Source organism: Macaca mulatta, chromosome 8, assembly GCF_049350105.2.
Source record: "Macaca mulatta isolate MMU2019108-1 chromosome 8, T2T-MMU8v2.0, whole genome shotgun sequence".
Classification (NCBI taxonomy): Eukaryota; Metazoa; Chordata; class Mammalia; order Primates; family Cercopithecidae; genus Macaca; species Macaca mulatta.
The window spans coordinates 104878361-104893104 of NC_133413.1; the positions used below are offsets into that span (position 1 = coordinate 104878361).

The 14744-nt window shown below is 38.8% G+C and overlaps 1 protein-coding gene across 3 annotated transcripts in view; it reads right to left on the minus strand.

Annotated features, from left to right (window-relative positions):
- Positions 1-2910: 2910 nt before the first annotated feature.
- Positions 2911-14744, minus strand: part of VIRMA (vir like m6A methyltransferase associated) — a 64764-nt gene continuing 52930 nt past the window's right edge. For 2 of the 3 annotated variants that reach the window (XM_077942376.1, XM_077942377.1), the window contains exons 19-25: positions 11890-12042; positions 11288-11448; positions 10100-10196; positions 7892-8058; positions 6803-7134; positions 5164-5307; positions 3746-4086 (exon numbers count right to left, since the gene is read on the minus strand). In XM_077942376.1, the coding sequence (XP_077798502.1) occupies positions 3932-4086; positions 5164-5307; positions 6803-7134; positions 7892-8058; positions 10100-10196; positions 11288-11448; positions 11890-12042 (1209 nt within the window). In that variant the 3' untranslated portion in view covers positions 3746-3931. 3 annotated transcript variants of the gene reach the window in all.

A 14744-nucleotide genomic window follows, 5' to 3' on the forward strand; every position in this document is an offset into this window, starting at 1 on the left:
TAAAAATAGAAAAAATTAGCCGGGCCCGGTGGCACCCACCTGTAGTCCCAGCTACTCAGGAGGCTGAGGCAGAAGAATCGCTTGAACCCAGGAGGTGAAGGTTGCAGTGAGCCGAGATCACACCGCTACACTCCAGCCTGGGTGAGAGCGAGACTCCGTCTCAAAAAAAAAAAAAAAAGATGTTTACATAATTGTTTCCTTTATTAGATTGTGAGTTTCCTGAGGGCAAAAAATACATCTTAGTCACCCTTATATTCCCCACACTGTACTAGGGTATATGGAACACAGAAGATGCGTAGGAGACATACTTTAGTTCCTACATTCTCATCCTGCAGGTTTTTGCAATTACTTTTTAAAAAAGCAATAAAGCTAATCTAACTGTGCCTACTACTCCTTCACACAGAATACTACCTGCAACATTCTTTTTAAATAAAGGATAACAATATTTCATAGTATTTCTTTTTTCTTCTTAGGAAATAAACACAAATCATTCTATCAACTCCTTTTCTACAGATTAAACTTGTCCTCAAAGGAATTCTGCATCTTTCATTAATTTCTAAATGCCACTCAAAACTTTCCCTGAAATAGGCCGGATGTAGTGGTTCATGCCTGTAATCCCAGCACTTTGGGAGGCAGAGGCAGGTGGATCACTTGAGGTCAAGAGTTCAAGACCAGCCTGGCTAACATGGTGAAACCCAGTCTGTACTAAAAATACAAAAATTAGCTGGGCATGGTGGTGGGTGCCTGTAATGCCAGCTACTCGGGAGGCTGAGGCAGGAGAATCATGTGAACCCAGGAGGCAGAGGTTGCAGTGAGCCAGGAAAGCACCACTGCACCCCAGCCTAGGTGACAGAGTGAGACTTTGTCTCAAACAAACAAACAAACACTTTCCCTGAAATGTCTTGTTTGAGGCGCACTTCTGAAGTAACTAAAATACAGTGTTGGGTCTCTGAAACTCCATTGCCTTAGGATGAATTACTAATTTTGATCTCTAACACACTTAACCTGAAAAGTAGCTTCTTCTCCAAGATGGAGAGGTAAGGAATTAGGAGCTAGCCAACCTGATTTTGTTATTATTTCTTAGAGATGGGGGTCTTGCTCTTGTTGCCCAGGATGGACTTGAACTCCTGGGCCTAAGCAATCCTCCCACCTCAGCCTCCTGAGTAGCTGGGATCACAGGTGCCCCACTACTGTGCCCTGCTCCAATCTGATTTTTTTTTCCCACCCTGTCATTCAGACTGGAGTACAGTGGCGCAATCATGGCTCACTGCAGCCTTGACCTCCTGGGCTTAAGTGATCCTCCTGCCTCAGTCTCCCAAGTAGCTGACACTACAGGCATGCACCACCACACCTAGCTAATTTATTATTATCATTTTTTGAGACAGAGTCTTGCTCTGTACCCCAAGCTGGAGTGTAGTGGCTCGATCTCTGCTCACTGCAACCTCCACTTCCTGGGTTCAAGCAATTCTCCTGACTCAGCCTCCTGAGTAGCTGGGATTACAGGTGCATGCCACCGTGTCCAGCTAATTTTTGTATTTTTAGTAGAGACAGGGTTTCACTATGTTGGTAAGGCTGATCTCAAACTCCCAACCTCAGGTGATCTGCCCGCCTAGGCCTCCCAAAGTGGTGGGATTACAGGCATGAGCCACCATGCCTGGCCTCACTCAGCTAATTTTTAAATTTTCTGTAGTGGCAGGGTCTCACTATATTGCCAGGGCTAGTCTCAAACTCCTGGGCTTAAGTGATCCTCTTGCCTTAGCCTCCCAAAGTGCTGGGATTACAGGCATGAACCACCCAACCTGATTTTAAATCCTGTTTCTACCATGCTTGAGTCAAGCTCTTCAGCTTTTTCCATCTGTAAAATTAGATAATACCACCTATGCTGGATTGTTACAAGGACTAAGTGATTTTTGCATGTAAGGGCTGCTCAACATGGTGGATTCCTTCCCTTCTCATTTATCTGGGACTTGTAGTCACTCAAGACATTTTAAATTTGCCTGGCATTAATTTGTTTCTACACTAATAATTTATTACCTTCATTGGTCTGAATTACTGGGTATTAAACAGCAAAAACAGCTTTCTGATATTTCTCAAAGATTATATCCCGCTTAATGCTAAAAAACAAACCAAGAAATTACGTTTCTATATATGGCCATGTTCTTATTTAGAAAGTTACTTAAGAAAGTAACTTTAGAAAGATAGTTACTTAAGAAAAATTAACTATTTTTTACATGTATTTGTGTCAGATATTGGGGCAAATTTTGAACTTTACCTAATGTGTAAACTATATCTTTGGGGAAAATGAGCCTATTAGGTTTAAGGATCAAAGGGGATTTAAGTTATCTTGACACAATGAGCTGAGTCTTGTGTTTCCCCAAATTCGTATGTTGAACTCCTAACCCCCAATGTGGTAGTACTAGAAAGGGTGGGACCTTTGGGAGGTACTGTGATTTAGATTAGATCGTGAGGATGAGATGTTCATGATGGGAATAGTGCCTTTAGAAGAAGAAAAAGACACAAGAGCTCTCTCTCTCTTTAAGCAAGCACCAAGGAAAGACTATGTGAGCACTTAAAAAGGTAGCTGCATACAAGCCAGGAAGAGGGCCCTCACTGGAACCCAACCATGCTGACACCCTGATCTTGGGCTTCCAAGCCTCCAGAACTGTGAGAAATAAATTTCTATTGTTTAAGCCACCCAGTCTATGGTATTTTCTTACAGCAGCTCAAGACACTTGGGTTTTTCAAGGCCACTAGTTATGAAAAGATTGCCATAACCTTTCACCTAAACATCTGATTCTTTACAGCTAAGCTTTGCTTCAAGGTGTTTTCTTAATGAAGATTGTATTCAGTCACAAATAATTCCCCAAAACAGATTGATAAAAGGATGGATGAGACTCATACACTCCTTTTCTGATTAAGAGAACTCTGTATTTTATGCCACTTACATAGACTCAGTGTGTTAAGACATTATCTTGGGGAAAATATGGCTACTTTCTCAAAGTTGTAAGCTTTATTTCTATATATATATAAAGTTCAGCTTTTATTAGATGTTTCTGATTCCCAAAATAAGAGTATTAGGACATTCCTTATTTTAAGCTTTAAACAATTTGTATAATAAAATAGTGTCAGTAGGTCCAAAGCTGAAATGCAAAGTTCAGATTTCTAATACAAAGGAGAGGAGTATTTTGTTTCTTTTGGTACAGCCATGGTTCCCAAACTGTGTACCAGGGCACCTTAGCAAATTAACATGGGTGCCACACAATATTTTTAAATTTTTGAGAAAAACATAGCAACACCTGTTGGACATAACATAAACTACTACTTCGAGGTAGTTTACATTTTCAGCATTAAATAGCATTATATTCCTTTCTATAACAACATATCTTTACAAAACTGGGTTTTCAGCAGTTTGATAAAAAGTACTGTGCAAGAAGCAGAGAGGAAAAGAAAATGACACTGATTCCAAGGTTTGAGACATGCAGTGTCCACAGTTACTAGTGGTGATGATGTACATTCTTATTAAGCCGTTGTACCTAACTGCTTAATAAACACAAGTATTAGATAATTCTTTTGGACCAGGTATGCTGTGAAAAAAGTACTGAGGCACTAAATAGTGTCATGAGCTGAGAAAGTTTGAGAACATCTGTGCTATAGGCAAGAAAAATACAAAACGTCATTCAGTTTTTCTACCTAGAAATTTTCTAAATAAATAGTCATACAAAAAAAGGGAAAATATATAGAAACGTACATACAAAGTTTGGATTTTTATTGAAATCTTGTTAGGTATCAAACAAAATCTGCTTTCTTCAGATAAAAATATTCTCTCAGATGTCTCCAGATAACTGCTAAGTCTAAATTGGTCCTTCAATGTCTTATTTTTATTGTCCTCACAAAATGTTCATATACAGTTAAGATGTTCCCAAAAGGATTCTTATCGTGTAAAGGAGCGTACATGACGACCTCTACCACTTCCTCCACTAACAAACTTTCCTCTTGAGCCTCCACTGCCGCTATTTGCACTAGCCCAGGAAGGTCCAAGTCCCCCACGACCTCTAGAAGCACGGTCCCGAGGACTTGGGCGGTAACCTGTAAAAGAAAAAATACAGTTTTTAGTTCCAACGTCCTTTCTTTTCCAAGCATGTAAATACTAATCTACGTCACTGAGCTCAAACCAAGAATTACTCTTTTCTCTTTTAAAACTCATGTGCAAGCACTGTGAACGGGGTGAAGATTGTTGAATTATACATTTTAAACAGGTAAACTATATGGTATATAAGAATTATATCCCAAATAAAACTTGTTATTTTTTTTAAATGTGCATTTGAAACCAAAAGCTACTTCTGATGAGCAACATTCTGGACTAGATATGGTAATGTTTTTTAAAAAAAAAAAAGTTATGTGCTTACACGCCTAAGACAATAAGCAAAAAAAAATATGCTATATAAAGGTATCTCTGTTATTAAAATACTTTGTGGTCAGAAAGGTACCTTAAGCATTGACTTTCATTACTGAAACATAAAAATAAGAGCACAGCACCATGAAACTGTTCAGATTATACAAACAGTTCAGAAACTAAAAATTTGATTATTTTTATAGAAGATGTATATTGGGCATTTATTCAAGGATATAAATGTTAGAACTTTAAGTCTATACTCTAAAATATTATCTCCCAGAATGAGAGTACAGCTGACCCTTGAACAACATGGGTTTCAACTGCCTGGGTCCAGTTATATGTGGATTTTCTTTCACCTCTGCTACTCCTAAGAAAGTAAGACCTCTCCTCCTCTTCCTCAGCCTATGGAATGTGATGACCTTTACGAAGATCCACTTCCACTTAATAGTAAATGTATTTTCTTTTCCTTAAGATTTTCTTAATAACATTTTCTTTTCTCCAGCTTATTTAATTGTAATACATTATATAATATATAATATATAAAATATGTGTCAATCAACTGTTTATGTTATCTGTAAGGCTGCCAGTCAACAGCATACTATCAGTAGTTAGGTTCTGGGGAAGTCAAAAGTTATACTTAGATTTTTGACTGCGTGGGGCAAGGGGATGGGGAGTTTAGCACCCCTAGCCCCCTCTGTATATATCAACAATTTAAAAAGGAAGAATTCACTTCCCTTCTCTCAGCAATATCAAGTAGCAAGGATGTATACCTGTAGAACTAAGGGGTCGTAATGGTGGAAGAGGGCCTCTGTTAAAATTGCTCTGGCCTCCACGACTTTCATTGTAATTTCCTCGAGGAGTATTCTGAGCACTCCAACTGGAGCCTCTTGTTCCTTCCCGACGACTGTAGTTTCCTAAACACAAACAGCACAATCAAAATCACTTTTTTCACAACTTCAGTTGGATTCTTTTAAATGACAGATTTTTCTTAATCTTCAAAAGAATGGAAAAGAAACTGAAATTTTGTAAATTGACTGTACTATATATATAGTGGCAGCATCACAGTGGTTAAGAGCAGAGACTCTAGAGCCAAACTGTCAGGGATCAAATACTGGTTCTGCCACTTGTATTTATGTGCCCTGGTCAGCTGACTGACAATTTTCTCTTCCGCAAATTAGGGGTACTAAGAGAACTTGCCAAATGGGGTTGACGTGAGGTTATAATATGTAAAATGCTTATAAAAGTTCCTGACACACCTAATCTAAGTGTTTGTTATTAATATAAACACAGATTCTCTTTCACTCTCACCCTCCTAACTCAGCAGGTATGAAAATATGGTTATCAATCCACTACTAAAGTATAATTTCTGTAAGTATCCCTAGTTTCTAAAATCTTGTAAGGCCAGGTGCAGTGGCTCATGCCTGTAATCCCTGCACTTTGGGAGGCCAAGGCGGGTGGATCACCTGAGATCAGGAGTTCAAGACCAGCCTGGCCAACATGGTGAAATTCCATCTCTACTAATAATATAAAAATTAGCCGGGTGTGCTGGCACATGCGTACTCAGGAAGTTGAAGCAGGAGAATCGCTTGAACCCAAGAAGCAGAGGTTGCAGTGAGCTGAGATTGTGCCACTGCACTCCAGCCTGGGCAATAAGAGCGAAACTCTGTTTCAAAAAAAAAAAAAAAATCCTGTAACAATTTCAAACAAACTAAATGTAGCATAAGAAAGCAAGCAGATTAGGCAGATCAATGGTGAACTGCACAGAACAATCTTAAGAAAACTGTTAATTGTGAAAATAATGTAAGGGTATTACTCAGAAAATGTATAATTCTCAATGTAAAAAGGAAAATAAGGCCAAGCACGGTGGCTCACACCTGTAATCTCAGCACTTTGGGAAGCCAAGGTGGGTGGATCACTTGAGGTCAGGAGTTTGAGACTAGCCTGGCAAACATGACAAAACCCCGTCTCTACTAAAAATACAAAAATTAGTTGGGCACGGTGGGGCATGCCTGTAGTCCCAGATACTTGGGAGGCTGAAGCAGGAGAATCATTTGAACCAGGGAGGCAGAGTTGGTAGTGAGATGAGATCACACCACTGCACCCCAGCCTGGGCGACAGAGCAAGACTCATGTCTCAGGAAAAAAAAAAAAAAAAAAAAGGGAAAATAATTAGCCAAGACTTCTAAATTCATTCTTAGAAGTACAATGTATGAAAGGTTCATTGAAAAAAAAAGTTTCTTTCTTCTGTCCAATAGAGTACTCTGCAAACAGTACCACTAGTCCAGAGGTGGCTCAACTGTAGCAACAGGAAAACAGTTTATCTGAATCTCTTCCATCTAAATCACTTTCATTCAATATTTTAACATTCCAATATTTCTAACCCATTAGAGAATACATACTAATTAGTTACCTTTTGAAGCAGGTGGTGTGAAAAACCTATTCTGACTGTGGAAAGCACCCCGTCCTCCTCTATTGCCTGAAAACCCACCACGGGATGAAATCTTCTGTGAAACTTTGAGTGGCCGTTTTGGTGGGGGTATTCCATCTTGAGGAACCACTTCTTTACTTTCAGCAGCAACAAAGTCATCCACATGCATAGATGGTGGTCTACTTGTGTTCTGTTTTCTCTGACGAAAAATATCATGAGGTCGTATACCCTGTCCAAATCCTCCCCTGCCCCTTCCTCTTGGTGGTGGCACAACATGAGCTCGTTTGGCAGGTTCGATGTATTCAGATTTTCCACTATTAAAACAAAAACATACCATAAAACATTTTTCTTTCAGATTTCTGCAAAAACAATCTTTATAATACTCAAAATTATATTTCAATTTTTTTGTACTCCAATTCTGTTAACTTTGCAAGGATCTATCACACTTCTGGGATAATACAACAAACTAGCTAAGAAAGGTACTCACATTTCATTGTTATGAATAACAATGTTTTAAAATAATCCAGTTTACTTCTTATTCAAACCTTCCAAAGTCTTGTAAAAAAACAATATAACAAATGTACTGGGTATATACTGGCCAAATTATGTTTAAATAAAAAAATCCAAACAATGTTCATGATTCGAATGTTAGGTTAACTTCCTTTCCAGTTTAACAGCACGTGTGTATCTTTTTTTTTTTTTTGGAGACAGAATCTTGCTCTGTCACCCAGGCTGGAGTGTAGTGGCACAATCTCAGCTCACTGCAAGCTCCACCTCCTGGGTTCACGCCATTCTCCTGCCTCAGCCTCCTGAGCAGCTGGAACTACAGGTGCCCACTACCACAACCAGCTAATTTTTTTTTTTTGTATTTTTAGTAGAGACGGGGTTTCAACGTGTTAGCCAGGATGGTCTCGATCTCCTGACCTCGTGGTCCAACCGCCTCAGCCTCCCAAAGTGCTGGGATTACAGGCGTGAGCCACCATGCTCGGCCGCATGTGTCTATCTTAAAATACACTAAAATACATAAGTTTATATGACCAAAATTGAGCTCTTCAGTGGAATAAATTTTACCTTGAAGTTATAAAGGTCTCATGCTTGTGCTTCCCAAGTTTGAATCCTTTAGTAGTCTTGGTTCTTCCTGGAGATGATGGTTCTGACAAAAATGAGCGCTCTAATTCTGAGTGCAAATCAAAGTCACTACAGCATTTTTCAGAGAGTTCAATTAAGTCGACCTTTACCTGCAGTCATAATAATGAAACAAAATACATATTAAATGTAATTATTGGCATAGTATTTGACTACAGAAATTCTTATTACCTATAAATTATATTTGCCTCTCATAAGAAATAAATTAAAGATCTACCTCTTTCCTTCATCTTTTTAAAAAGCAAATGGCATTGGTAGTTTAAAAACACACACACACGTCGTAGTAATGCTACTTTTTTTGTGTGTGGCATTCTTCAAAGCAGGGCTATTAATCTAGGAGACTTTTGATGCCTGAGCAGGAAACTCAGTATTTGTTTATATAAATTAACACTGTACTATCTCCTGAACTTTTCCAAAAAAAGAATCTGAAAATAACATACTCTGCCAGTCTTATATAGTCAACATTTCTGTCACAAAAAAATTCTATGCCAGATTCCCAAAAGCTCTATGCATTTAATGAGGTTCCCATCTAAGTTTACTTTCAGGGAAATCAACATTCAGTTTACTTAGGTTTTATTCAAATTTATCAAATGTAAGATACCTAAAATTTCTCTAATCCAGAGGGTTACAATTATCATCACAAGACAGTTGTGATTCAACTTAAAGTTATGAAATTAGTAACTTTTAACAAATATTTTATACCTGTGCTGCCCAACATGGTAGCCACTAACCACATGTGCCTATCTAAATTTAAATTAATCAAAATTAAATCAAAATAAAATTCAGTTCCCTAGTCATCCACATTTCCACTGTACAACATGCACATGAGGCTACTGTTTTGGACAGGGCAGACTACAAAATATTTGCATTCTTGCATAAAATTCTACTGGAAAGGACAGTTTTAAAGAATCACTGAACAGCTTGCACTAAAAAGAAATTAATTTTAATGCACTTCTAATTGAATTGTATGTGGTTTTTTTAAAAAAGGAAAAGCAGCTCTCAACACACTGAATACAAATGTGAAGCACATCATTCTTTTAGTTTTATTGTACATGATGAACACCAGTATGTTTCTTTGATAAAGGAACAATATGCAGTATATTAAGATGTGGCTAAAATAATTCTCCCTACGACATCTCTGAGAAGCATAAAACAGACTGTATTAAATTTTAAGTAGTTAATTATACTGTTACCTATTCAACATTATGTTTAAGAATGTCAATTCCCATTCATACTATATCATAACAAATATACTCTTTACAAATTTCCAAACTGAGAGCCACACCATAGCACAACCGTTCCTCATCTTAAACCCAAATGCAAGAATAAACTGTTGTTTTGTGGGATACTTTTCTCTATTCTATACCCTGTCAATGTAAGAAAACAAAGTGCTTCATAGAACTTATGAAAAAGTGTGATTTTTCCCTTAAGTCACATTCTCTGGCCAAATGATTGTAATCTGGTTCATGCCTGTAATCCCATCACTTTGGGAGGCCAAAGAGAGAGGATTGTTTGAGGCTAGGAGTTTGAGACCAACCTGGGTAACATAGTGAGACTTTATCTATAGTAAAAAAAAATTTTTTTTTGGCTGGGTGTGGTGGCTCACACCTGTAATCTCAGCACTCTAGGAGGCCAAGGCAGGCGGATCACAAGGTCAGGAGTTTGAAACCAGCCTGACCAACATGGTGAAACCCCATCTCTACTAAAAATACAAAAAAATTAGCCAGGTGTGATGGCACACGCCTGTAATCCCAGCTACTCAGGAGGCTGAGGCAGGAGAATTGCTTGAACCCAGGAGGCAGAGGTTGCAGTGAGCTGAGATTGCACCACCGCACTCCAGCCTGGGTGACAGAATGAGATTGTCTCAAAAAAATAAAAATAAAAATAAAAAATAAACAAAAAAGTCGCAACCTCAAAATACAGATCACTAACTAGAAAGAAGCAAAAAAGAAGCAGAAAAAACTTTCTGGATGCCATAAAGTGGGCAAGTGGCATAAAAATAATGTAGAACTGGCCTCCAAGTAGATTTTAACAGCCATAAAATATAGAAACTACTATAATGCTAACAATATACAAAGAAACAGAAAAAACTAAAATTTTTCTAAATATTTAGTAATAAAATAATTTATATACCAAATCCAGATCTGTATCAATCTCTTCAGCCTGAAATGGAGTGAACCACATAGATTTCAACTGATCATCCATGACATCAGCAAGCACATAGGCAGTCCTGGAACAAGAAAAGTATCTGGTGAAAAGCAGAATTCCAAAATCAAATTTCAAATTTTTTTTTTTTTTTTTTGACGGAGTCTCACTCTGTCACCCAGGCTGGAGTGCAGTGGTGCAATCTCGGCTCCCTGCAAGCTCCGCCTCCCAGGTTCACGCCATTCTCCTGCCTCAGCCTCCTGAGTAGCTGAGACTACAGGTACCCGCCACCACTCTAGGCTAATTTTTTGTATTTTTAGTAGAGACAGGGTTTCACTGTGTTAGCCAGGATCATCTCGATCTCCCGACCTCGTGATCTGCCCGCCTTGGCCTCCCAAAGTCCCAAAGTGCTGGGATTACAAGCGTAAGCCACCGCGCCTAACCCTTTTTTTTTTTTTTTTTTTTTTTTTTTTGAGACAGGGTCTTGCTCTGTTACCCAGCTGAAGTGCAGTGGCACAATCACAGCTCACTGCAGTCGTGATCTCCTGGGCTCAAGTGATCCTCCCACCTTAGCCTCCCTAGTAGCTGGGACCACAGGTGTGCACCACCCCACCCAGCTAATTTTTAAAAATTTTTTTGTAGAGATAGGGTCTCCATGTTGCCCAGGCTAGTCTCAAACTCCTGAGCTCAAGCTATCTTCCTGCCTCAGCCTTCCAAAGTGCTGGGATTATATCGTGAGCCAACACGCCCAGTCTTTTAGCTTATCTTCAAGTAAAATCTGTGGAAGGTACAATTAAAATTATTACTTTCTGAAGTATTAAAAGTAGCACCTAAAAAAGAAACTCCAAACGGCAATTAAAAACTAAGTATCCTTAAAAACAAATAACTTGAAAACTAATTCTGCTGTAACAAGTTTTGACCTTTCAGTAAAATAAAACAAAGCCCTGATTTTATCTGCTAGCTTGTTTCTGTACAGCCTACAAGCTAGCATGATTTGTATAAATTAAAAAAAAAAAAACTACAGAAGAATACACAACAGAGGCTATATGTGGCCTGCAAAGCCTAGAATTCTTACTATTTGGCCCTTTATAGAAAAAAAAAGTTTGCTGGCCCTCCCTAGCCTATAGCCATTATAAAACCAACATCTACTCAATTATAAAACATTGTGTATTTTACCTATTGTTAAACAAATTCTGAAGAGATTCTGGAGCTGAAAGTACTGGTTCTACATCCTGGTCACTGAGAGGTAAAGGGTCACCTGATGACTCCAGCATCTGCTTAAGTCCAACTACATTGTCCAACAAAGAATCCAGATTGTCATCATCTTTTGAATGTTCCTATATACAAAAAAAAGCAGAATAAGAAGGTGCAGGTAAAACTTATATCTGTAAACCTACTGACTCTTTAGTAGAAAAGGCTGTATGTTTTATTACTAAGAAATCTGGAACACTGTCCAGAAATTATTAACATTAAACATATTAAAATAAAACAAACACCAAAACACTTGTCATTTTATTTCTAAACAGCAGCAGCAAGAGGGTACCCTGCATCCAAAGAACAGACAATTCAAAAACTACTGTCTTCATGTACTCCTTAAAATTCATAACAGGATGGAGGACTTCACTTCAAATTGTTAATTCAAAGAGTTATCTGAAATGGTATAAATACCCAACTAAAGGTTCACTATTTTAAAAAATGTCACTATGAAATACTTGTACTAGTCAAACTGAGAGGAAAATAAGCCTTAGGAATGCTCTGTTTTTGTTTTTCTTTTTTACCAAAACAAGCTTCTCTAGTTCAAGGAACAAATTTTCTGGACTTTCTTCTTTGCTTTGTAGAAGCTGTTTTAACTCTGCAGCATTAATACTCATCGTCCGAGATGGATGAGCTCCCTCTACTTCCATGAGACCATTATCATCTCCACAACATCCCTGTAAATGTCACACATAAGTTAAATTTGAGAGCAGAGAAATTTACAAAGATGCATCCACACTTACTCATATTATCTAAGCCATATGCTGCAATCTTTCTTTCAATGTTTTGATTTTTACATCAGTACAAATGGCTAGTTTTAAGAATGATTTAGATCAAAGGTGAAGTATGCTTTCTTTGAGTAAGACTCACAAAATATTTAAATTGGTAAACATATATTTTACTGGCATCAAGATTTTTCAACAAAATACCCAATGGCAAATACACTGGCAGTTGCAGGACATGTGACACACTGATTGATGCTCAAGAATTAATAAAATGCTTGCTATAACAAAGAACTGATGAAACCTGAAATTATCTTTCTGAAGATAACACAGACAAGTAAAGAACTATCATATTTAACTAAAGAACTATCATATTTAAGACTATATTCTGTCACATAGAAAAGTTAATATTTTCTGCTTTAAAAAGTATGCTACATAATAAAGTGAATTCTGGAGTGATAACATTTCAATACCAGAAAATCCTTCTAGGAAAATAAATCTTGCTTCATGATAGGAAAACCATCCATATTGTCACATACACTTATGGTAGAGAGCCGTATGCCTACCTAAACATTGTATAAAATCTTTAACCTTGTTTTTTTGTTGTCGAGACAGGGTCTCACTATGTCACCCAGGCTGCAGTGCAGTGGCACAATCATAGTTCACCGCAGCCTCGACCTCTTCAGGTTCAAGTGATCCTTTCATCTCATCCTCCGAAGTACCTGGGACTGACTACAAGCACGTGCCACCATGCCCAGCTAATTTTAAAATTTTTCATACAGATGGGGTCTCACTATGTTACCTAGGCTGATCTCAAATCCTGGGCTCAAGCAATCTTCCCACCTCAACCTCCCAAAATGCTGAGATTACAAGTGTGAGCCACCTTGCCTAACCTGTCTGCCTTTCTTTCTTTCTTTTCTTTCTTTCTTTCTTCCTTTCTTTCCATCTTTCTTTCTTTCTTTCTCTCTCTCTCTTTCTTTTTTTTTTTTGAGATCGAGTCACACACTGTTGCCCAGGCTGGAGTGCAACAGCGCAATCTCAGCTCACTGCAACCTCTGCCTCCTGGGTTCGAACGATTCACCTGTTTCAGCCTCCCAAGCAGCTGGGATTACAGGCGTCCACCACCAAGCCCAGCTAATTTTTTGTATTTTTAGTAGAGACGAGGTTTCACCATGTCGGCCAGGCTGCTTTTGAACTCCTGACCTCAAGTGATCCACACCTACCTTGGCCTCCCAAAGTGCTAAGATTACAGGCGTGAGCCACCATGCCCAGCCTGTTTTTCTTATTTTAAGAAACAGTGTTGGCCAGGCATGGTGGCTCATGCCTGTAATCCCAGCACTTTTGGAGGCTGAGGCAGGTGGATTGCTTGAGCCCAGGAGCTCAAGACCAGGCTGGGCAACATGGCAAAATCCCATCTCTACTAAAAATACAAAAATTAGCTAGGTGTGATGGTGCACATCTAAAGTCCCAGCTACTCAAGAGGCTGAGGTGGAAGGATCACCTGAGCCTAAGGAAGTCAAGGCTGCAGTGAGCCATAATCATGCTACTGCACTCCAGCCTGGGCGTCAGATGGAGACCTCATCTCAGAAAAAAAACAGAGAGAGAGTGTCTCACTCTTTCACCCAGGCTGAAGTACACTGGCACAATCATAGCTCACTGCAACCTTGAATTCATAGGTTCAAGTGATTTCCCCGACCCCGCCTCCTGAGCAGCCAGAGGCACATGCCACCAAACTAAGTAGGGCAGGCATATTAATGGCTTCTGGAATTGTGCTCATAATATACCATGACTTTGGAAAATATTAATAAGAGAAATCTTTATTTTAACAATAAGATTTTAGAGTGGAGACAATAATCTTTAATTCATGTTTGTATGATAGACCAAAAATACTAAAGCATAATAAACTTTACAGTTACCCCAAAATCACAACATCCAAAACAATCAGTAAATTAAGTAACAAAAATTAAATAACTAAGAGACTAACAAAACTTCATTATTCTGAGTTGCCCTAGCAAGGTAACTCAAAGTCATAAATTTTTTTTTTTTTTTTTTTTTTGAGACAGTGTCTTGCTCTGTCACCCAGACTAGACTGCAGTGACACAATCATAGCTAACTTCAGCCTCCAACTCCTGGGCTCAAGCTATCCTCCAATCTCAGTCTCTCAAATAGATGGGACTACTGGTAGACACACCACATCTGGCTAATTTTTGTTGTTTCTAGAGACAGAGTTTTGCTGTGTTGTACAGGTTGACCTCAAACTTTTGGGCTCAAGCAATCCTCCTACCACAGCCTCCCAAAGTGATGGGATTAGAGGCATGCGCAACCACACTCATCTAAGAATTATTTTAAAATGAACGCACTTGGCCAGGTGCGGTAGCTCATGCCTGTAATCCCAGCACTTTGGGAGGCCGAGGTGGGCAGATCACCTAAGATCGGGAGTCCAAAACCAGACTGGTCAATGTGGTGAAATCCCATCTCTACTGAAAGAGTACAGAAAATTAGCTAGGCATGGTGGTGGGTGTCTGTAATCCCAGCTACTCAGGAGGCTGAGGCAGGAGAATCACTTGAACCCAGTATGTGGAGGTTGCAGGAAGCCGAGATCGCGCTACTGCACTCCAGTCTGGGTGACAGAGCAAGACTCCATCTAAAATAAAATA